The sequence below is a fragment of the Pelophylax lessonae genome, assembly GCF_965119305.1.
Source record: "Pelophylax lessonae genome assembly, chromosome: 4".
NCBI lineage: Eukaryota > Metazoa > Chordata > Amphibia > Anura > Ranidae > Pelophylax > Pelophylax lessonae.
Genome location: NC_138771.1, coordinates 534960974 through 534986894, shown reverse-complemented (window position 1 = coordinate 534986894; position 25921 = coordinate 534960974). Strand labels below are relative to the sequence as shown.

General features: G+C 44.1%; 1 protein-coding gene across 2 annotated transcripts in view; it reads left to right on the top strand.

Annotated features, from left to right (window-relative positions):
- TGFA (transforming growth factor alpha) overlaps positions 1-25921 on the top strand; it is a 106166-nt gene that overhangs the window by 34916 nt on the left and 45329 nt on the right. For both annotated transcript variants that reach the window (XM_082257184.1, XM_082257183.1), the window contains one exon: positions 24039-24092. In XM_082257184.1, coding sequence (XP_082113310.1) covers positions 24039-24092 — 54 coding nt within the window. The remainder of the gene's footprint in view (positions 1-24038; positions 24093-25921) is intronic.

Sequence of the window (25921 nt, the reverse complement as noted above, 5' to 3'; positions counted from 1 at the left end):
AAGTAAGATAACGGAGAATAAGAAGTGGTAAAAAAAGGCACAATTTGGTAGGATGTGTTTTAACAGCACCATTGAAAACTAGATGGTTAGAGGACAGTCACGTTACTAAATTCCATAGAATAGGTGATTTATCACTGGATTGCCTGTCCATTACTGGCACAGCTTGCAGTCCTCCTTGAGCCCAATACTGTACATACAGCATCTTCTGGATAGGCAGCTGCAGAGGAGGACTGGGGCAGGGGGGCAATTGCCCCCCGGGCCGCTCTGATGCCCTAAAAAAAGGCTGTACCACTTCTGCCACAGACATGCCTAAAGAATTCCTGGTGAAGAGAAGTAAAAAATCCCCACTGCTGACCTACTGAGTGCAGGTTGAGGACAGGGACAGAGCGCAGGCCTCCCCCTCCCCCAGCATGGATGGTGTAAACTGTGTCTGAGCAGAGGCCAGTCCCATGTCCCACTGGAGACTCTCCTCCCCCAGGCAGCCCCGACCGAGCTGTCCCAGCTCCTCCCAACTGCCCCCTGCTGGCCAGGTCAGGAACCTGGATTGGACGAGTGAGTAGAGAGTACCTGGAGTGGAGCTTCAGCCTAGAATAGGGGTCAGGAGGAGGCCTGGAGGAGGGAGAGTGGGAGAGGGGCCGAGTTGTTGCATCATGGGCCTCTGATTTGTACTTGCCCCCTGGGCCGAAAGTTGCCAGTCAGCCCCTGGGCAGCTGCCATATAAAATAATAGAAGTCCTTGACTGCAACAAGGCCGCATTCACAGGCATACCTATCCGTACACCTGTGTGAAGGGCCTTTTTTACCCACAAGGGATGCACAGGTTATCCGTACATCTATGCGCAGGCAGTCCCATTCACAGACATCTCAAGTCTCCCGCAAGTCGCGGGAGACTCCCGCTATCCGCCCTGAGCTCACGGACACCCGCAAGCTCAGGGCAATATCCCGGCTGTGTGTGTGAGTCAGATGAGATGACTCATCGATGCAGGCAGGAGTGTGTCAGCTGTCAGCAAGCTGAGCCTGCACAGAGAAATGTCGGAGCCGAAGTAGAACCAGCTCACAGGCGGAGTGATATGAGTCATGCACTCCGCCTGTGGGAGGAGCTACAGAGAGCAAGCAGCGGCTTTGCTCTCTACTACAGCCACATCTTCTACTCCAGGAGGCATTTTGGCACGCGGGACCGATCACTGTGACACCCCACTCTGTGACAGACACAGTGACCTAACCTGAGAGCAGCACCAGAGAGCCAGCACCTGAGACCAGTACCAGCAAATGACCAGCACTTGTGACCAACACCTGTGACCAGTACCAGCAAGTGACCAGGCCAGTACCAGCACCAGTGACCGGGCCAGTACCAGCACCAGTGACCAGTACCAGCACCAGTGACCAGCACCAGTACCAGCACCAGTGACCAGCACCAGTACCAGCACCAGTGACCAGCACCAGTGACCAGTACCAGCACCAGTGACCAGCACCAGTGACCAGGCCAGTACCAGCACCAGTGACCAGTACCAGCACCAGTGACCAGTACCAGCACCAGTACCAGCACCAGTGACCAGTACCAGCACCAGTACCAGTGACCAGTACCAGCACCAGTGACCAGGCCAGTATGAGCACCAGTGACCAGTACCAGCACCAGTGACCGGGACCAGCCCCAGTGACCAGTACCAGCACCAGTGACCAGGCCAGTATGAGCACCAGTACCAGCACCAGTGACCGGTACCAGCACCAGTGACCGGTGCCAGCACCAGTGACACGTACCCGCACCAGTGACCAGTACCAGCACCAGTGACCAGAACCAGTGACCAGTACCAGCACCAATGACCAGTACCAGCACCAGTGACCAGTACCAGCACCAGTGACCGGTACCAGAACCAGTGACCGGTACCAGCACCAGTGACCAGCACCAGTGACCAGTACCAGCACCAGTGACCAGTACCAGCACCAGTGACCAGTACCAGTGACCAGTACCAGCACCAGTACCAGCACCAGTGACCAGGCCAGCACCAGTGACCAGTACCAGCACCAGTGACCAGTACCAGCACCAGTGACCAGGCCAGTATGAGCACCAGTGACCAGTACCAGCACCAGTGACCAGGCCAGTATGAGCACCAGTACCAGCACCAGTGACCGGTACCAGCACCAGTGACACGTACCCGCACCAGTGACCAGCACCAGTGACCAGTACAAGCATCAGTGTCCAGTACCAGCATCAGTGTCCAGCACCAGTTACCAGACCAGTACAGTACCAGCACCAGTGAACAGTACCAGCATCAGTGACCAGGTATACTGATTACATTTCATTTCATTATTCTCTGGTTGTGTTAAATTGGAAAGGGGGGGGGGGTGCGGCGCAGGCGTGCGTGGGGGGGGGGGGGGCGCACCTCCCTGAAGTGACTTTGCCACCTCCCTGAAATGAGTTTTGGCAGGTTGGGATGTCTGCATTCAGGCCTTTGGGAGTGTGTGACCTATGGCATTTTTTTGCACCATTTCTTGCACTTCATTATATGAGTTTTTGAACAGTTGATTTACATTAGTGTTATTATTATATGTATGTGAATAGCTGTAACGATATTGATGGATAATATGTAATTTTTATATTCTCACTGAAAATTGTTCGAGATATCGCACATTTAATATTTCTAGTGTTTGTGTGGTATAGTATTCAGCTACTTTTTTGTGCATCAGTCTTATTTTGGCAGCTAAGCGTGAAGTCCAGAAATTTTAGAACTACATATAGGTACGCCTCTATGAATGCGGCCTTAATCTGTGGTAATTCCCAATCCCTACCTCAGCACATGAACTGCAATGTGAGTTTGGCTTGTACAGGGGCCAAGTGGCATTGCTGACATTTTTTAGGTATAGGAAATCTATGGTCACTGCATACACTTTCATTGTATAGCATCAGCATTGTAATCGCAATACAAACAATAGTTATTAATGGCAATCCAATTTAAGCTTACTTGAAAAATCTCCTTTCTTGTTGTTGTGAGTGCTGCCTGTCTGCTGGTCATCTCTTTCCACAACTTCCTGGATTCCCTGCTGTCTGCTGGTCATCTCTTTCCACAACTTCCTGGATTCCTTGCTGTCTGCTGGTCATCTCTTTCCACAACTTCCTGGATTCCTTGCTGTCTGCTGGTCATCTCTTTCCACAACTTCCTGGATTCCCTGCTGTCTGCTGGTCATCTCTTTCCACAACTTCCTGGATTCCTTGCTGTCTGCTGGTCATCTCTTTCCACAACTTCCTGGATTCCCTGCTGTCTGCTGGTCATCTCTTTCCACAACTTCCTGGATTCCTTGCTGTCTGCTGGTCATCTCTTTCCACAACTTCCTGGATTCCTTGCTGTCTGCTGGTCATCTCTTTCCACAACTTCCTGGATTCCCTGCATGCTTTGCAGCTTCTCCTCTGCTATTTACTTTTACTTTCTAAGGACTACATATCCCATGGTACCTTACTGCCTGCAAGCAGTGATTCCTGTACTAATTCTACCTCTCAGCACTTCTGTAGTTCAGAAGGCAGGTTCTGTGAAAAGTGTGACAGCACTGGCTACCAATAGGGCATAGTGAATACGAGTTAGAGAATTCCACAAAGTAAATGTGTGGGATCATAACAAAGTATATTTACAAACTTTAAGATCATTCACATTTTTGCATAGTGGAAACAGTTGTTCCTTTTTCATGATTTTGTTTCAGGAACTTGCATTGTTGCAAAGAGGCACGCCCAGTCACATGAATGGGCTGCCCTATGCACGTTTTGTCACCCGAAAAGGAACAAGCTTTGCACGATTATTAAAGGCGTAGTTTGCTGCACAATCCTGTAGCATGACAATCGCAGCAGAATCACATCGCATTTGGGATGCCATTAAAGAACAAGGCACCCAAATGTGTGCCACGCATTGTGCTGCGATTGCCACGCAATTTGGAGTTACGGGCAGAATTGTGGCGATTCTGCATGCAGAATAGTAGGCTAGGAAAAAACTGAACTACAATTTACAAAGTAATACATGATTTTACACTTTGACCATAGATACGCCTAAATATAGACATTTCTTCAACCTCTTCGTGCCGATTGCGCGCAAATATGCGGCCTCTTGGCGGCAGGGCTTTGGCACAGAGCAGCCGCACATTTGCATGCAAAAGCTCCTGTTCGCTGCTTGAGATTGGGAACTTTCCGACCATGTGACAGCCAGTCACATCGGTCACTTGACCATAAGCCCTGGCCCGCCTCCCGGCATTTTAAACCCCTTTAATGGCTGGCAGGCATCGGCTCCAAGGGGTTAAAATAGAGGAAGGTCCTCAAAAATTATTGTTGGTGCAACTTCAAAATGTTTTTTATACATTTATCATTCGCCAACAAATGACCACATCTGCCCATGTGACCATTTGATTCTTGGCTAACTCTTATGGTGTCTAAATTCAAGTGTAGCACCCTCCTAGTTAGGTAGGTGCTAGGTAAAGCTCCTGCTGCTTATCAGGGGAGCCTGATCTATTAGGTGGCCTGTCGCATGTTTCAAGGTGTGATTCACTGGGTCTGAGGGAGTGTCCCCACTGCATCCAATGAGGGAGCTTGTTGGACAGTGGAGGAAACCTAGCCAGTGACACATCATGTTTTATGGCAGTCCCAGTGGGAGGGCATTCTTGCAGTGCATCCTGGGATTGACCCTAAATACTGAGGGGACATGGGACAGGGAGTCTTTGGCGGGAAGCAGAGTCCCAGGAGGAGGTGGACAGCTGTCTCCTCCTGCAGTGTGTGAGGAAGGTGGTCTTAGGCAGTCGGCCTAGTGAACCAGGGGTGGAGCTGGGCTGCAGAGGATACGGTGGAACTGCTGGCAGAGTCTTTGGGGAAAAACAGTGTCCTTGAGCACTGAGGGACCTGCCAAAGGGTCTGGCCCAGGAAGGGGGACCACTCCAGTGAAGTCAGGGGATCAAGGAGCCAGCTCACACGGAGAGTATTACAGTAAAGGGGGTGCCATGTAGAAAGCCCTAAAGAAAAGGAACTAGGGGGGTGCCAGGAAGGGCCCTGAAGTGTGTTCTGCAGTACAGTACAGCTTATCTAAAGAGGTTCATTTATTACTACTTCATCGCTATTGACAAGGTGAAGCAGCGGCCTTGCTGCACTCAAAAACAGTTAAACGTCCCAGCAAATTTTGCATAGTTATTCAAGCTGGAGTATCCCACTCATTCCCTTCTCCTATCCAAGTTCTCAATAAAACCACAAAAACCAAAACCCCTAGACCGTTTCTTGACTGAGCCAGGCACTTTGTAGTCGCTGAACTATTGTACTGTTGCTATGGGTAACCCAGGGGAACCCGTCACCAGCAGCTCCCCAGGGAGTAGTGCTACACAAGTCATACTTGTCTGGCTCTTCAAGTTTTTAAAGTGACCTTAATTTTAACAAGAACAGCCAGGCTATAATTTTCTATTGGCCTATAAATCTGTGGACGCCTAGCCAGAAAAGATGGGTTGTTCATTCTCAAAGAATTGAGGTAAACAATAGCAACCATTAGCTGACACTACTCATAAAATTCACATTACAGGTCTTGCAGCAAAGAGCTTGCACTTTAAATATGCCTGTCAAGAAAATACATTGCTCTGTAACTTGGCACAAGCCAAGCAAAGCCACTTCAAAGGCTGGAACCTGAAGTCCCTAGCGACTTCTTCAGCAGTTACCTAGAGCACAAGTAAAGCAGGACCTTTCTCCTCTTCTTGTTTGATTTGGCTACTGGCAGTGGCGTAATTAGCTAAAGGAGACGCTAGAAGAAAAATGATCGCTGCATGGAGCTAGTTTTACCTGTATGAAGAAAAAAAATAACACATTAAGCTTCACGTTCACTTTGAGGTAGATATTCTACAGAAGCGTTTGAAGATTTAAAGTCTAAAAGTTCCCTATCCTATGTGTAGTTTTGTATAGTCTACTTGTAATCTGTAGATCACAGTTTTTTAAAGCAGAGAACCAGTCAAAATTAAAAAATAAATTTAAAAAAATAAATAAATAAAAATTAGCCTTTGCTGCAATACTCACCTTTAATCCAAAGCTGTCCCCACGTTACTTATTTTCTGCCACAAGATGCCATGGGTCTATTGGGTCCGTTTAAAATGGACCTTCACCCTAAATTATCCTTAATTTTGTCCTGCCCTCCCCTCTCTCTCTCTCTATTGCATTTGTTCGTTTTTTTTATTATACTGTATTTCTTGTCCTACAAAGAAGCACTTTCACATTTCTTGCCTAGGCAAGAATGACGTTCGCTGCCCCCCACCCAGGATTCTGCACGTACGCAGATGTGCCATAGGGCTTTGGATCCCGACACAGCCCTGTGACACCTCTACACACGCACGGCTCCCCCTGTGCACGCACAAAATATGGTTGTTATGGAAGTTTGCAATCTGTGCCGTATTTGCGCATGTGCAGGAAATCCCATGCGTGTGTACAGATGTACTGGAGGGCTTTGGTTCCCGACACAGCCCTGTGACACCTCTACACACGTGTAGCTCCCCCTGTGCACGCACAAAAGATGGTTGTTATGGAAGTTTACAATCTGTGCCATGTTTGCACATGTGCAGGAAATCCCATGCACATGTGCAGATGTACTGGAGGGCTTTGTTTCCTCGACAGAGCCCCGTGACACCTCTACGCATGCGCGGCTCCCCCCTGTGCACGCACAAAAGATGGTTCTTATGGAAGTTTACAATCTTTGTCGTGTTTGCGCATGTGCAGGAAATATCATGCACGTGTGCAGATGTGTCGACGTTCTCTGCCAGGACCTGAAGGCCAGGCAGAGCCATTCCGTACATCTGCACAGGTACCATAATAATAGAAATGGCGGCACCGGAGAAGCGGGAAAAACAGGTAGAGCCAAACGATAGGAGACCGAAGTTCCTTATAAAGGCCAGCATCATTCAACTTGGTTCCTCTGACTTCAGGAACATAATATAACTGAATACAGTAAACCCCCCTCCATTGCGGGGGTTACGTTCCGGACCCAGCCACGAAAAGTGAAATTCCGCGAAATAGAAAAACCCTATTAAAATGCATTGTAGGCATGTTTATTTTACTGTCACTGTACGTGTAAAAGCATTTTAAGGTCTTTAAACACACTTTTAAAAACAATAGAAACTCATTTAAACACATAAAAGATACTAAGAGACCTAGCAAGAGCTATGGAAAACACAAAAATATTTCATTTTTAAGGATTTATATAGTAAAATAACATTACAAAAAAAAACGCGAATTACCAGGACCGCAAAAACTGAACCGCGATGGAGCGGGGGATTACTGTACTAATATTTTATAGGTAAAGTTGATCCAGGGAATATCCGATTGCCTGTTGGGGGATCTTATATACTGAAATAGACTATTTCACCGCGAGTCTATTTCACTATATAATCAGTTTGTTGCTGACCAGTGCGGGGTGTACCAAGATGGCCATCGCCACCTTCTACCTGCAGATTACTCGCTATTTTTACTATATTACAATAATAATAGAAATTTAATACTGTTATTCAGTCTATATAGTTTACTGGTAGAATTACTTACTTTACTTTTAATTTACTGGTAAAATTGATCTAAAATTCAAGACTTACGTGGGTGTAAGAAGATGTTCGCAGCTGCTTCGTGTTCTGTCGCATTAGGAAAGCTATTGGAACGCATAGCGGCCATGTTGGAACACATGGCGCATGCACAGTAAGTTATTCTTTCGGAACGTCCCTTCCGGGTTGCAGAATCTGATAGGTACAGTATTCTGATGGAACACAGGCATCCGTCTTACGGGTTCCCTTCCCTGCGAGCGCCGCAATGCAGGAGGGCGGAACCGGGCGGGAAATTTAAAAAGGTAAACAAATCATGACATGATACATTGTAATCTGTTAGGATTACATTACTGTATCAAACCATTTCACCTCAGTTTTGTCCCTAGTGCTTTGTCCAGTGCCCTGCCTGCACTTTTACTGTTTTATTCCTTTTATTTTTATTAATATATTTTTTTAAATTTATTCATTATTTGTTAATTTACCCTATTTATTAGTTTATAAATGTATTAATAATTTTTATTCACTTTTACTGTTTTATTCCTAAGAATTACAGACCTACAATATAAAACCACAGATTTCCATGCAAAACAATGTACCGCTTTGACATTCAAAAATACTGACATAAGTAGACCGCCAGGGAGATTAAAGCGGAGTTCCGGCCACAAAATGGACATAATCGATTTTGGGCCATCCGCTTGCTTTTGGTCACCTGAAAAACAAATGGATAGTTACAATTTTTTTTTTGTTTACTTACCTTGTTATTGAAGAAAAATATACTCACCTTTCTTCCACTTCCTCCCTCTGCGGCCGCGGCCCGCGCCGTCACTTCCGCTTTGCATTGATTCCTGGGAGCTGAACGTCATCGCTCCCAGGAATCAATGCGCCTCATTCCCTGCTAAACATGCCCAGAAGCTGTGGAGGGATGACACGCCCACACCAGAAGTGACGAGCGGGGCCGGTGCAGGCGCATTCTGGAAGAAGAGGACGCAGAAAAGGACATGCTGGCTTCAGCTGCCCACATCTGAGATGGCAGCGCTGGAGAAGAAATTTTCAAGGTAAGTATTTCTTCTAAAAGGTAAGTGCGACCAGGGACAGTTCAGAGGCTATCCATTGTAGAATGCACTAGCCCTGACTTTCCCAGGGGTATTTTTATTGAAAATAAATTTTAGTGGCCGGAACTCCGCTAAAGAAGAACTCCATCTTTCCACACTTGACATTGTTTGTTTGGGCCAAGCTGGACTAATATGTGAGGCTGATGGATGTATAAACTTTAGCTGAGGCATCATACAGCACACCGCACTGTATTCACTGTATTCCATGTGTGGGCAGAGACCTTCCTGTCTCATACCCAGAACACAGAGGAATCTGCTGCAGCGGCGCTCAGCTGCTCAAAGCAAGCAATGTATTCTAGCAATGAATACAAAGCTTCCTCTGATTGGCGGGGTCAGAGAGGCGGGCTGATGATATCACAACCTCTGACTCTTCATTGATAAAATACATTGCTTGCTCTGAGCGACTCTGCAGTAGACTTTTCTGTGTTCCGGACATGAGACAGGAAGTCTCGGCTCGCACCCAGAGCACAGAGCGGTATACTGTATGTAGCCGCAGCTAAATACAGGTTATGCTGCACATCCAGCGGCCTCACAGGTTAGTCCAGCTTGGCCCAAACAAACTATGTAAAGTCCTTGGAAAGATAGAGTTCTTTTTAACCTGTCAGTGAGTGGTCCTAAGGTTATGGCAAATCGTTATATACAGTATCTCACAAAAGTGAGTACACCCCTCACATTTTTGTAAATATTTTATTGTATCTTTTCCTGTGACAACACTAAAGAAATTTCACTTTGCTACAATGTAAAGTAGTGAGTGTACAGCTTGTATAACAGTGTAAATTTGCTGTCCCCTGAAAAAAACTTAACACACACCCATTCATGTCTAAACCACTGAAAACAAAAGTGAGTACACCCCTAACGTAAAATGTCCAAATTGGGCCCAAAGTGTCAATATTTTATGTGACCACCCTAATCTTCCAGCACTATTTTAACCCTCTTGGGCATGGAGTTCACCACAGATTCCCAGGTTGCCACTGGAGCCCTCTTGCACTCCTCCATGACGATATCACGGAGCAGGTGGATGTTAGAGACCTCGAGCTCCTACACCTTCCCTGTGAGGATGCTCAGTAGGCTTTAGGTCTGGAGACATGCTTATCCAATCCATTACATTTACCCTCAGCTTCTTTAGCAAGGCAGTGGTCGTCTTGGAGGTGTGCTTGGGGTCATTATCATGTTGGAATACTGCCCTGCGGCCCAGTCTCTGAAGGGAGGGGATCATGCTCTGCTTCAGTATGTCACAGTACATGTTGGCATTCATGGTTCCCTCAATAAACTGTAGCTTCCCAGTGCCGGCAGCACTCATGCCCCCCCAGACCATGACACCCCCACCACTATGCTTGACTGTAGGCAAGACACACTTGTCTTTGTACTCCTCACCTGGTTACTGCCACACGCGCTTAACACCATCTGAACCAAATAAGTTTATCTTGGTCTCATCAGATCACAGGACATGGTTCCAGTAATCCATGTCCTTAGTCTGCTTGTCTTCAGCAAACTGTTTCTGGGCTTTTTTGTGCATAGTCTTTAGAAGAGGATTCCTTCTGGGACGCCAACCATGTAGACCAGTTTGATGCAGTGTGTGACATATGGTCTGAGCACTGACAGGCTGACCTCCCACCCCTTCAAACTCTGCAGCAAAGCTGACAGCACTCATACATCTTATTTTCCAAAGACAACCTCTGGATATGATGCTGAGCACGTGCACTGGAACCTGTCCTGTTAAACAGCTGTATGGTCGTAGTTACCATGCTGCAGCTCAGTTTCAGGGTCTTGGCAATCTTCTCATAGCCATCTTTATGTAGAGCAACAATTCTTTTTCAGAGCCTCAGAGTTCCTTGCCATGAGGTGTCATGTTGAACTTCCAGTGACCAGTATAAGAGAGTGAGAGCAATAACACCAAATTGAGCACACCTGCTCCCCATTCACACCGGAGACCTTGTAACACTAACGAGTCACATGACACCGGTGAGGGAAAAGGGCTAATTGGGCCCAACTTGGACATTGTCACTTAGGGGTGTACTCACTTTTGTTGCCAGCGGTTTAGACATTAATGGCTGTGTGTTGAGTTCTTTTGAGGGGACAGCAAATTTGCACTGTTATACAAGCTGTACACTCACCGCTTTACATTGTGACTATAGTGTCATTTCTTCAGTGTTGTCACATGAAAACATATTTACAAAAATGTGAGGGGTGTAATCACTTTTGTGAGATAATGCATGTATATACAGTATATTACACAGGTGGGGTACACTTTTTTTACCATCAGGAAATTGGTCCTGAAAACACTGTGCAACCATCGCTGGAGTGCACCACTGCAAAAAATGCTGCAGGGGAATAGCAGCACTGAGATGCAACAAAGGATGAAAAAAATTACATTAATGAGCACTGTATGATGTTTATGAAACACTTAGCAATGCCTTTGATTATAGAAAAAGAAGCCTTGGGGAAAGTCCCTGAGAATAAACATTTCATTATGAATTGTGATACTATGTCAGGCTGTTACTTTTGCTGATGATTTATCCAAAAATCAAGAGAAAAGCACAAACTGTTACTTTGTACAACCTCCTAATGTAGCCCTATAACTGGTGCTAGTTCTCCCAGTACCTGGTGGATGAGTAGTCTCTTCTGGCATGGGTAATCATTCCAGATTAGGTTGGATGTCTGCGTCTCCCTGCCGTGTGCTATGTACTGTGGTTATCCTCTGTCCCGGCTGCTGTGTGCTATGTACTGTGGTTACCCTCTGTCCCGGCTGCTGTGTGCTATGTACTGGGGTTATCCTCTGTCCCGGCTGCTGTGTGCTATGTACTGGGGTTATCCTCTGTCCCGGCTGCTGTGTGCTATGTACTGTGGTTATCCTCTGTCCTGGCTGCTGTGTGCTATGTACTGGGGTTATCCTCTGTCCCGGCTGCTGTGTGCTATATACTGTGGTTATCCTCTGTCCTGGCTGCTGTGTGCTATGTACTGGGGTTATCCTCTGTCCCGGCTGCTGTGTGCTATGTACTGGGGTTATCCTCTGTCCCGGCTTCTGTGTGCTATATACTGTGGTTATCCTCTGTCCTGGCTGCTGTGTGCTATGTACTGTGGTTATCCTCTGTCCCGGCTGCTGTGTGCTATGTACTGTGGTTATCCTCTGTCCCGGCTGCTGTGTGCTATGTACTGGGGTTATCCTCTGTCCCGGCTGCTGTGTGCTATATACTGTGGTTATCCTCTGTCCTGGCTGCTGTGTGCTATGTACTGGGGTTATCCTCTGTCCCGGCTGCTGTGTGCTATGTACTGGGGTTATCCTCTGTCCCGGCTGCTGTGTGCTATGTACTGGGGTTATCCTCTGTCCCGGCTGCTGTGTGCTATGTACTGTGGTTATCCTCTGTCCCGGCTGCTGTGTGCTATGTACTGGGGTTATCCTCTGTCCCGGCTGCTGTGTGCTATATACTGTGGTTATCCTCTGTCCTGGCTGCTGTGTGCTATGTACTGGGGTTATCCTCTGTCCCGGCTGCTGTGTGCTATGTACTGTGGTTATCCTCTGTCCCGGCTGCTGTGTGCTATGTACTGTGGTTATCCTCTGTCCCGGCTGCTGTGTGCTATGTACTGGGGTTATCCTCTGTCCCGGCTGCTGTGTGCTATATACTGTGGTTATCCTCTGTCCTGGCTGCTGTGTGCTATGTACTGGGGTTATCCTCTGTCCCGGCTGCTGTGTGCTATGTACTGGGGTTATCCTCTGTCCCGGCTGCTGTGTGCTATGTACTGGGGTTATCCTCTGTCCCGGCTGCTGTGTGCTATGTACTGGGGTTATCCTCTGTCCTGGCTGCTGTGTGCTATGTACTGGGGTTATCCTCTGTCCCGGCTGCTGTGTGCTATGTACTGGGGTTATCCTCTATCCCGGCTGCTGTGTGCTATGTACTGTGGTTATCCTCTGTCCTGGCTGCTGTGTGCTATGTACTGTGGTTATCCTCTGTCCCGGCTGCTGTGTGCTATGTACTGTGGTTATCCTCTATCCCGGCTGCTGTGTGCTATGTACTGTGGTTATCCTCTGTCCTGGCTGCTGTGTGCTATGTACTGTAGTTATCCTCTGTCCCAGCTGCTGTGTGCTATGTACTGTGGTTATCCTCTGTCCCAGCTGCTGTGTGCTATGTACTGTGGTTATCCTCTGTCCTTCTGTAGAACGCTCCAGCTCCGCAACCGAGAAAGCATAGATTTAAGGTGAAACTAAGATGGTAAAGACATTATACTTTACATGTATTTTTAAAGCCAAAGTTTATTCTGCCTTTATATTACCTCCCCTGGCTCCTCCTTCTGCAGTAATCAACATGCTGACGACATTTTTACATAAAACTTTTTACGTACGTTTTTTATTATACACTTTATTTCAGATCCAGTGCTATCCCCACTGGATCTTTATGCTTCTTTTTACTAGGGATCGACCGATTATCGGCGGGACCGATTATCGGAGGCCGATATTCACTTTTTTTTTAAGTATTGGTATCGGCCAGCAAGGGCAGTGAGGAAAGGTTAGATGTTGTTGGACTCTTTCAGCCAGGAAATTAGGCTCAGTTTGACTTGCTGCAGCTTCTGATACACACTGAGAGTAAGGCTTAACTTTGAATATTACAATTTTAATGTAATGGTAGTGTCCCTGTTAGGACATTATTCCTACTGAACATCCCCCCCTTCCCCCGATGGATGCACATTGGGAGGTTTGATAGTCTATGCGTCAGAAGAAATCTGGCCCTTCAGTTCTAACATTGAGAGGGTTCTTTTCTCTGGAACAAAGTGGATGCCTCTATTGTATAGGTGAATACTTTACCAAATGTAGCCCCCCAGCTTATTTTTCCACTGTTGTATTACCGTGGCATGATAGTACCTCAATCAAGCACCTACATGCCAGTGTTTAAATTAACATTTACATGCAAAATATCATGTGCTTCCTGACAAAAATATGAATCCAATACAGTAAAAAATTGTAATGAATAAATATAGAAAATATGTGCAGAAATTTCATTCTATGCAAATATATGAATAAATAAAAAATAATGGTCCATATACAACAAATTGATGTGTCACAAATGTGTTCAGAAAAAAAGAGGTGAAAAAATAGTCAATTTCTTCTATCATGTGATAGTTTACTCCAAAGCCACCAAAAGCATGACAAGTACTGGGTATTCCAACACAGACTCGTGTCCCTCACCACACTGAAAGCGACACGAGTCTGTGTTGGAATACCCAGTACTTTTCACGCTGTTGGTAGCTTTGGAGTGCACTATCACATGATAGAAGAAATAGACTATTTTTCACCTGTTTTTTTTCTGAACACATTGGTGACACATCATTTTATGGACCATTATTATTTATTTATTTTTTCATATATTTGCATGGACTGAAATTTTTCACGTATTTTCCATATTTATTCATTACAATTTGCACTGTATTGGATTAATATTTTTCTCAGGAAGCACACAATATTTTGCATATATGTTTTAAAATCATTCTATGTATTCAGATGATATATGGGTGCAGCTCTTGCTGATTCTATTACACTTTAGCGCAAAATAATTTTTTATGCTTTTTGAATGAGTATTGCTTTCTTAAGCATTGTACATGTTCTTCTAAGTGATAGGTTGTCACTAGGGAAGGCACACTGTCTGTCCAGGAAAAGGTCCAACAACTCATTCTGCTAAAAGCCAGGTTGGATATTGATGGTCACTTGAAGGATCTAGAGCCTGTCCAGGAACCACATTACTACAGCTTCATAGGCAGTTGGTAGGTGTAGAAGTGCACTGCTATCTGCCAATTCTGATCTATTCAGACTGGACACAACCTTTAATGATTTTTGAAGGTTTTATTTTGGGATAACCGAAAAATACACATGCATAAAACTCCAGAATAAATGGAAGAACTGAGCCGGCTGTGACAGGGTTAAAGGGTTAAATCCAGCGTTGAAAATTGGATTAAATTGCAAGCTGGGAATTTTTTCCACCTTAAGGGGAAACATTCAAATAGATTTCTTGGAGAGAGATCAAACTGCTGCCGTTTAATGTCTGGGTGTCTCAAATCAGAACATAAAAAAAAAATGAAAAAGTGTAATTTGTATTGTCCTCACCTGACTTCCTGTGCTAAGGAAATAATACATGTCAAATTATTATCATTATTTTTTTATAATTATTATACACAATTTTTATAGTGCCAACAATTTGCACAGGACTTTACAACACTATAGTAATGGGTCCATACGGATTAGATCATTTCCAGTGGAATAGAGCATATTTAATACAAACATATTTACTGCCTATTATGTGCATATATTTCATTTTGATTTTAAACCTAAAGACAATTTATAAACCAGGCATAGTAATGGAAGCCAATAAGCAGAATTAGCATTCAGCCAATCGGCATCTAACATGCTACAGCACTGAAAGGTGCATTCATATGAACATTGGTTCATACTGTCGTTTGTGTAGCTGTAAAGTTTATTGGAAAAAAAAAAAAAAGGTAATTTCAAAGTTAAACTTATTTTTAACATACCCATGCAGCAGGGATTCTTTCCTTTGTGGGCATGTAAGGTCACGTGTAAGCTCCTCTGGAAGTACAGCTGCCACTGCACTGTACTTCCAGCCTTGCAGGTGACCCCAGCATGGTGGCAATGTCTGATCATGCTCTTTCCTATTCATAACGAAATACCCAGACTGTGATAATTCTGCAGCATTGAAAAACTCATGCTGTGATAATGTTGCAGCATTGAAGAACCCAGACTGTGATAACGCTGCATCGTTGAAAAACACAGACTGTGGTAACGGTGCATCGTTGAAAAACACTGACTGTGATAACGCCGCATCGCTGAAAAACCGACTGTGGTAACGCTGCATCGATGAAAAACCCAGACTGTGGTAACGCCGCATTGATGAAAAACCCAGACTGTGGTAACGCCGCACCGTTGAAAAACACAATCTGTGGTAACGCTGCATCTTTGAAAAACACAGACGGTGGTAACGCCGCATCGTTGAAAAACACAGACCGTGGTAAAGCCGCATCGTTGAAAAACACAGACCGTGGTAAAGCCGCATCGTTGAAAAACACAGACCGTGGTAAAGCCGCATCGTTGAAAAACACAGACCGTGGTAACGCCGCATCGTTGAAAAACCCATACTATGTTAGCGCTGCAGCTTCGAAAAACCTACACTGTGATAATGCTGCATCGCTGAAAAACCCAGACTGTGATAACACCACAGAATTGAAAATCCCAGACTGTGATAATGCTGCAGCATCAAAAAACTCACACTGTAATGACACTGCAGTGTCATTGCAAAAACCCAGACTGTCACGCTGCAGTGTCATCACAGAGCGAGTTTTTTGATTCTGCAGTGTTATCACAGTCACTCTGGGTTTTTCGATGCTGCAGCGTTATCACAGTCTGGGTTTTTCGATGCTGCAGCGTTATCACAGTCTGGATTTTTCAGTGCTGCGGTGTTATTACAGTCTGGGTTTTTCAGTGCTGCAGCGTTATCACAGTCTGGGGTTTTCAGTGCTGCAGCGTTATCACAGTCTGGGGTTTTCAGTACTGCGGTGTTATCACAGTCTGGGTTTTTCAGTGCTGCAGCGTTATCACAGTCTGGGTTTTTCAGTACTGCGGTGTTATCACAGTTTGAGTTTTATCAACCTTGCGGCATTACCATTTCTAGTTTTTTCCTCGTTGCAGCATTATCACAGTCTGGATTTTCCAATGCCACAGCGTGATCACATCTGGGTTTTCTAACATCGATGCTGCGATGTTAACACAGTGCAGGTTTTTCGATGCTGCAGCGTTATCACAGTCTGGGTGTTCAATGCTGCAGCATTTTCACAGTCTGGGTGTTCAATGCTGCAGCATTTTCACAGTCTGGGTGTTCAATGCTGCAGCATTATCACAGTCTGGGTTTTTAGGTGCTGAAGCATTATCAAAACACTGCAGTGTTAGCATAGCACAGTTTGGGTTTTTCAATGCTACAGTGTTATAGTACAGTTTGGGTTGTTCGACGCGGCATTGTCATTAGAGTCTGGGTGTTTCGGCGCTGCAGTGTTATCACAACGCTTACTGTACAAACTAAGGAAGGTAGGTATGGACCATAAGGTGAGTATCTGGATAGAGAACTGGTTCCAGGGGAGAGTCCAGAGGGTGATGATTAATGGGGAGTACTCGGATTGAGCGGGTGTGGAAAGTGGGGTCCCCCAGGGTTCTGTCCTGGGACCAATCCTGTTTAATTTATTCATAAATGATCTAGAGGAGGGGATATCTAGTACAATCTCAGTATTTGCAGATGATACTAAACTAGGCATGCCAATATCTTCTATGCAGGATGTGGAAACCTTACAAGCGGACCTGAACAAAATAATGGGGTGGGCAACTACATGGCAGATGAGGTTTAATGTTGAAAAATGTAAAGTAATGCACTTGGGGGCCAGAAACCAGAAAGCAAGCTACTCACTACGGGGGGAACCTCTGGGTGAGTCTAGGATGGAAAAGGACCTGGGGGTACTGGTAGACAACAGGCTTGGCAGTGGCATGCAATGCCAAGCCGCTGCAAGCAAAGCCAACAGAATAGTGAGATGCATAAAAAAGGGGATTCACTCCAGAAATAAAGAGATTATTCTCCCACTCTACAAGACTCTGGTCCGGCCACATCTGGAGTATGCTGTCCAGTTCTGGGCACTGGTCCTCAGGAAGGATGTGCTGGAACTGGAGAGAGTCCAGAGAAGGGCAACAAAAATACATCAGCTATGAGGAAAGACTACAAGCACTGAACCTATTCTCTCTGGAGAAGAGACGATTGAGGGGGGATATGATATCAATGTACAAATACTGTACTGGTGACCCTAGCATAAAAAACAAACTATTCAGAGAAAGGAGATACAATAAGACACGTGGCCACTCACTAAAACTAGAGGAAAGGCGGTTTAACCTTAAAGTGTGTAAGGGGTTCTTCACTGTAAGAGCGGTAAGGATGTGGAATTCTCTTCCACAAGCAGTCGTATCAGCAGGGAACATCAATAGTTTCAAAAAACTATTAGATGGGCACCTTAAAGACCACAACATACAGGGGTATACAATGTACGGTTAACAGCAAACACGCACATCATAGGTTGAACTGGATGGACTGATGTCTTTTTTCAACCTCACTAACTATGTAACATCCTGGGTTTTTGATTTTGCAGTGTTATCACATCCTGGGATTTTCAATGTTGCAGCATCTCTACAATCTGGGTTTTTCAACAATGCAGTTTAAAAAATAAACTGCTATGACGTTGCAGCATTTTGACAGTCTGGGTTTTCAGAACGATGCTGCAGGGTCATCACAGTCTGAATGGGAAAGAGTACACAGGACGACGGTGCCATGTGCAGATGTTCATCCAAAATATTCACCAAAATTAAAGTCATGTAAATGTTTCTCCCATTAAAATTTCATGAAATGCCTTTCCATGGAAGTCTATGCTGTATTGTGACCACTGATAGCCCTGTTATATGGCTGCCCATATCTGTAGAGAGTTCATTTTGAGGAGATTTTTCATAGTATCTTGTGTTTTACCTTTGTGCTTATTGGCATGGCCACTTATTATCTGTTGGAACAAGCAGAGTTTCGCTGACGTGGAAAACTGTTAAACTGCTAAGTTTTAGATACAATACAGTTCCCAAGCAACTTGAGGTCTACAGACAAGCAACAGGGCAGAATTTATGGCAAATGAAATCGTACGTCTTTTGTAAATTATTTTTTCCTCTAAGCATTTTTTAGCACACTCCTCTGTTCTAGCCCAAATGAAGTACGACTTTGTCACAATATTAAATGTGACAACTGCACCACTGCACTTCTTTATTGCTATATGAGGCTCCCTAGATGAGGTCTGGAACAGTTTTAGACAAAATGGGACCATAGTGAAAGATGAAAGCAGTGCAAGAATTGGGGGCCCTGTGTGCTAAAATTCTATACTGTGTGATGGGGGGTGGGGTTGGTTAACAAAACAAGAGCCCAATATAAAATATGTCAGATACAGCATAATGCAGAAGTCAGAAGCATGTAACAAACTACATAGAGTGCAGGGTTCAGGAGTATGTAACAGTCAGGAGTACTGGATTTAGGAGTTAGTAATATACAAAATCGTGTATAGGGTGCAGGAGTCAGAAGTATAAAAGTACTGCTTACAAAGTGCATGGGTCACTAGTGTATAACTAATGGCGCTTTTCTACTGCATGGTGCGGCTCGGTAGGGCTCGCTTTGTTGCCTCTCCACTGCATGGTACCGCATGGTACGTGTTTGAACAGTTCGGTACTGTTTGGTACAGCGGCACTTTTCCACCACATGGTACGGCTTGCTTAAACAGTACCACCTCGGTTGGAGTTCCAAGGGGGCCGTACCTATACCATATTCCACAATCCTTCGCATGCAGCCTTGATTGTTTGTCACTACTAGCATCTGATTGATCAGAGAATTGTTGTAATCCCACCCACTTACTACTTTAGTGGAAAGGCAAATCAAGCCGAGTAGAGCCTATACAGTGCTGAAACGTGCCGACTCATACCACACAGTTGAAAAGCAAACCGAGCCGAGCTGGGCCAAGCAGTGCTGAGTAGAGCCAAGCCGGTACTCGCAGTGGAAAAGCGCCATTACAGCACAGTGTACAGAGTGTGACAGTCAGAAGTCATTACCATAGCATGACTTGCATAGCTAATTAGTGTGACGGAAAAAAAATGTCCCAGGTTTGGCCGACAGTGGTAAGAAAAATGTCCCAGCACCTGTAGGAGAAAATTTGGTGATAGGGAAAAAATGTGTCAGATTCAAAGTTTAGCAAGAGGAAAGCATGCCTCAGTGTTGGTGGTCATTGGATGGTATAAATGCAGCAGTGGAAGGTAGAAAGCCTGGGGGAGGGGGGGGTCAGTGCTAAATCCATAGAAAAATATCCTGGTGTTTGTGGTTAATGGGAGGAAGGTTGCCCTATATAGGATTTCCTCGCCCTTTAATTTGTGTGACCCAAAGTGAGCACAAGGCAGAAGGACATCAGGTGTCAGCATCTGCTGATTGGGACATTGAAACCATCAGATAGGGATTGTATCTAAGCCCTAGTACAGCTGTCAAGGAGCAGGGAGGCAAAGACTTGTCGTATACTAATTTTTTCAACGAATGGGTTCCTCCATACAGCACAGATGGGCGAATATCCCACCTGCTTTCAAAATACTGGAACAGCATCTGATTGGATGTAGCCACTTTTTTGGCTGACAATTTTCCATCTGAATCTTTCGAAGCTTTATGGCTATTACACACAATCAGAAAATCGGACAAAAAATACCGCTTTCTAAGCGATCGTATGATAGTTTGATAGTTTGTACACGGCTTTCGAGAGCCGATCACGACAGTTCATGCGAAAATATCCGAAGGGACAAACAAAATTTTTTCTTGTACGATACCAGAACGTACAATATTCATTAAAGCAATACAGTATTCGTCCAAAAAAAATCGGAACACCAAGACCACACATGCTCAGAAAGAAAGGAATACATTACAATAAAATATTACACAGTTTCCGAAGTTGTATTCTGTTGTACGAGAATTTTTGTAACTTTAGTAACCTCTTCTTTTTCGATATGAGACTATCCTGCTAGCCTGCAAAAAACAATAATTCGCTTGCTATTCTCGTCGTGTGTATGAGGCTTTATATGAGAGATGTGGGGCCAGCTTTTATGTGGGCTTCCTGCCCCACTGAGCTTTATTCACTTTGTAGAAGAATATAACATAGATTTTCAAAAAGAAACCTTTTTGATAACAATTTTAAGCAATATCAGAGGCTTGAGAATTTGGTCACATGGAACGTTGTTGGATATAGGACTTTCAACACGTCATAAACTGAGCTTGAGGCTGGGTTCACACTGATGCGAATTGGATGCAGGCTTCTCCGCATCCAATTCGCATGACAGGAGGCTGTGACTGGTTCTCAATGGAGCTAGTTCACACATCTTCGGGGGCCGCTGTGGTGCACATTGCACAGGGGTCCTGTGAGTTTATTCCGTCCGTTTCCTGTCTGAATTCAGGCAAAAATTTGGGCCTGATTCATCCCTGAAATGGAGACAGGGACGCACCCACCGGACCCCTGCTGTGAGCCGCGTCTGCACACATTTCTTCCCAAGAATCTCACATTTAGGCTGGGTTCACACTTAGGCCCCTTTCACACAGGCGGACTGTTCAGATCTGCCTGTTCGTTTTTTTGGCGGATCTGAACAGTCCCCCCATGCATTCCTATGGGGCATCGGATGGCAGCGGAGACATGTCCGCTGACATCCGACCCGACGGACGGTCCGTTCCCATCCGATTTCCCCCATAGAGATGCATGGGGAACTAACAGCTGTGTCCCCGCTGAGAAAAACAGGATCCGTCCGACGGACAGATAGTGTGAAAGGGGCCTTAAGCTGGATACACACTATCCAACTTTTGTGGTTAGATTTCCTTCAGATTTACCTTTTCTTTGTAGTGCAAGGGCCTGCCAGATTGCATACAAATTGAAAGTGTTTAGGTTTGACCTCATATTATATGGTTTTGGTAAGTCTAAAGGAAAAAGTCTTCAGAAAATCTTATAGTGTGTATGGCCCATAAGGGTTGAGAGCTAGCTAGAAGCCTTTAGAGAAGTATGAATTGTCTCTAGCTATGTGACTTGTGTCATATACGTACATTTGAGCTAGAAGTAAGATGATGCTTGATTGGCAATAACAAAGTGCACAGCAGTGCAGTCTACTTGTGACACCCATGCAAATAAGTGTTTCCGGATGACTAATAACCACAAGGAAAACTCAGTTTACTTTATAAATAGTAGTGAATGGGTGGAAGCAGGAATTTTACATATTGGGTTCAATGCAATCTTTTAGTGCAAAGACCTATGAATGGCAATAACTAATCAGATTTTGCTTTTTTTAGCAGTTTAACCCATGTAAACATGTTTTCTGATCGCTCTTTATTGGTTGTAATGGAATAAATATGTGTTTGTACTTTCCATATTTGCATAGCACTTTATAAGTTTTAAGCTAGAAAAACATCTAGCATGCAAATTATGTTGACATTAGTCCTAAAAAGTCATGTAAAAAATATATTTAGTTGCCAGTAGCAATTGGTCAGATATTTTTTTTATTTTCCAAAAAAAAAAAAACCTATATCTTTCTTTTTCAGCAAAAAAGAGAACATTTCTTGCCATGGGGAACCCTATTATAGTTTACCTAGGGTTGTGTAATTAATTTCCTGATTCACTTCTGCATGAGTGTTATATTCCACCTGCAGAGAAAATAATCTAATAACATTTGATTTTACCCCCATTCAAACAGAACAAATGCCGTTTAAGAGCATGAATAGCTCTGCAATTTCTTTTTATAAATACTTAGTGTTATAGTGTTATTACGTTTTTCCTTTTTTTATGAAAGTCTGGCGCAAGCTTATTTGGGGTCCGAGGTTATCTGAAATGATAAGGGAAATAATTAGAAAAGGATGGGCATATGCAGTATCAGACCTGGATGCCTGTCTTGTAGGCTGCGGCTGATGAGCACCTACTGAAGTATTTTCATTTGGAACTGGCAAATTTTATTACATTTTTTATTCATTTTGTTCATGCATACATATCTTTTTATTAAGTTATGGGATGGACTGATATTGACATCAGTGCAACTGTATTTAAAGTGTATCTAAAGGCAAAAACAAACATTTGATATACTGTAGTTTACTAGTCCCGGTGCCGGCTGTATTTGTTCATTCACACTTTATTTTTTTTTTATACCTTGTGATCCTTTTAGTAACAATTCTTGTTTTAATGTAACAATGTTTACTAAGGCCCCGTTCACATAGGGGCGATCCGACCTCCCGGAGCGACCTCCGAGGTCGCGGTGCGAGCAGCGCGCCGCGACCTCGGAGCGGCCGGCACGGACTTCATAACATTGAAGTCTATGACGGTCGCTCCGGGTCGCCCCAAAGAAGCTCCGGACCCTTTTTCTAAGTCGGAGCGACTTGTGTCGCTCCTATTAGAACAGGTCCGCAGCTTCCCTATGGAAGGCGACCTACGGCGACCTGTGAGGCGCTCAGGTCGCCTCACAGGTCGCCCCAGTGTTAACGGGGACTTATTGTACTGTACTGTACCTGTGGGGGAGCAGTCTTGTCACCCTAGGAGGGGAGGTGTGTTAGGACTACAGAACACATTATCCCTCTTCTCTTTTCCATACCATGGGGTGGGGGGTTTGTAGTCCACAGACAGAGCATGTATCACATTAGTGTGATGATCAGTGGGATAAATGCTCCTTACACTGGTGGTCATTGGGAAGAATTATCTTCTTCCAGATAGCTAAAAAGGTCAATGGTGTCAGAGAAACTTATCTGAGAGGCAGAAATTGCTTATTGCTCAAGGAACCCCTAGCAACCTCTGGAGGAACCCTAGGGTTACACAGATGCCAGGGTGAGAACCACTGCTCTAACACAATGATCTCCCTGCCAGAGATTTAGACTCCTGTTCCATTCTACCTTGGATTGTTCAGTAGGCTGAATTTCCACCCAAGTATGGGCAGTGTGTTTGTACAGAAGTTGATCTACCGATTTGACTTCTGTACGACCGCTCTGTTGGAAAATTTTTCCTCAATCAGCGTCGCCAGCTATAGCCGGCAGTGTTGATCAGTGTATTCTGACAGCGGGGAAGTCTCCCCGCTGTCAGAAAACAAAGGCAGAGTGGGAGGATTCCCCCACCCACCTAAAATATGTGGATGGGGTAATCAAGTATTTTTTTTGTTTTTTATTTACCCATTGTTTGAACGAAAAAAAAAAAAGTGAGAATCATCTATGGACTGCCTTACTCTCCCGACGTTTTCAAAAAGCTCTGCGGGAGAGATGCTTGCAAATGTTTTGTCAAAGTTGCAACAGATTCAAATACACTTTACATAGTATTACCACAGGAATTATGACACTCTTTATGAATTACATAGTATTACCGCAGGAATTATGACACTCTTTATGAATTCCATTCCATGGTATAATAAAATAGTATAATAAAAATGAACAAAAAAAAAATCCCACACTGAGAGTGGTCGCAGCACGCATGCATGTCCACAATGGTTGCAGCACGCATGCATGTACACAATGGTCGCAGCACGCATGCATGTCCACAATGGTCGCAGCACGCATGCATGTACACAATGGTCGCAGCACGCATGCATGTCCACAATGGTCGCAGCACGCATGCATGTCCACAATGGTCGCAGCACGCATGCATGTCCAGTAACTCAACTGCAGAGATTTCACCAGTAACTTTGTAGTACTCTCCAGCATCTATGAAAAACTGAAATGTCAATTTTAATTTGAATAACCCTTTAAAAATATATATTATAGAAAAGTGTATGTAAAATATATTCTTATATATTTTTTCTCTTTTTTAGGGCTCCTTTTTGCTGCTTGCCATGCGCTGGAGAACACGACAGCTGTGCTGAGTGGTAAGTAAGCTTACAGATCCATTTATTTAGTTCATATAGGTAATGATCTTGAGTGTTGATGAGGGAGTAAGATGGTAGTAAGCTAAAGTGTGTATTGCTGTGGATTGCTACAAGTAATAGAAACATCATTAAATGGTTCTAAGAATCAAGAAAGATTTTAGAAGCCAATATTCATGAGAATTCAGCCTGGTGAACCAGGGTTTAGTGATGTCACTGGGGCTATCTGAATGGTATGTGTGGAAAACACAAGGACACCAATTATTGTCTATTTTTTGCATGGTGGAATTTTTTTAACAGGAAGAACAATCATAAAAATTTTTTACCTGTATGCTTGAAGTGTGTGCAAACGCTAATAATGAACTTCTGTTTGCTTCTTTTTGGTCTCCTAAATATACCTTTCAAAGGGTTTTGTTATGGAAATAAGGAGGGGTTATGGAGATGAGGAGGAGTCTGTGTGTTCTTTGAAATCAGAAATGAAGTAGGCTGGACTGACCATGCTTACAAAAATATTCGGGGCAAAACAAATTTACTGTGTTGTCATGTCAAAAATGAAGGTAGGAGCACACCATATTTCTGCCACATCAGCAGATTTTATTCTGTACTTGCAGCTTGTTTAAAAGGATAAAACTTGGAGAAATTTGCATATATTCAAGAGGTGTACTGAATGTATTTATTTTTTTACACTTGCCTTGATCTTCCCGTTTAAAGAAAACCTAAGCTGAGAACATACATAGGATGCTGTTGCCAAAATTCACTTTTGTAAATGCTTGTTGCATGATTTTTTTTTTATCAATCCCAAGGCTTTAAAGCCCAACTCTATGAAAATATGAAAATAAAAAAAAAAATCCACCCTTGCAGCCCCCCCCCCCCCCTTTGCATGTTGAGGGGATGCACTCATTAAAGTGTGCATTTCCATAGTGCAACAGCTCTGTTCTAAGGTATACTTGTTGGCTTATTATAGCTTGAATGTTTTATGAAATGCTTGTGAAATACTGATGATCTGAAATTCTGAGACACATGATTTGAGTTTGGTTAAGGTGTGTAAAGAGTCCATTTTTCCTGTCTCCTTCCTATGTTATATCACATTTCTTAAGCTGGCCATACCTGGCTAGAATTTTGGCCAATTCAGCAGGAATTGGTAAAAAATCCAAGCCATGGGTAGTTCTTTAAACACTATTGAGCTCAACAAACTTTAATTGAAAAATTGAAGAAGCTGGGTGAAAAATTGTTAGCCAAAAATGTCCAGTCAGATACAGCCGCTCTTCATATATTCGGAAAGTTGCTGGAGCAGCGCCTATCTAAATACAAATTCTGGCAAGGATGATTCCTCCATCCATATTGTTTATTGTGGATGGATGAATCTTTTTGAGAACTCCTATATGTTTTAAGGTTAGATTTTCGCTAGGAAAGGTTATGAAAAGCCCACCACTCACTTCTCTCCTACAGACCACTAGAAATTGCGCCACTAGAATTGTATTAGCTTCTGACCCCAGTGATGAGCAGGATGGAAACTTTTTCTGGAATGAACGCTTTTCTAACAGTTATGTAATATTCATTTGGTTACATTCATTCATTCCAAAATCAAATGTTAAAAGCAAGTGAAATCTTTTGAATGTTCTGAGAATTTTTGTTCAAATTTTCCTAGGACTTTTCCTAAGAATTTTTGTTTGAAATTCTATCCATCTTTGACCAGCTCTAATCAGCTTCCCGCTAACTGTTAAATAGAAAGTGCCAATAGAAAGTGCTAGAACTTGCTACTTTTGTGGCAGGAGCATTGTGTAGATATTTGAGGAAAGCATAAACCCATCAAGAGCCCCCAATAATGTCCT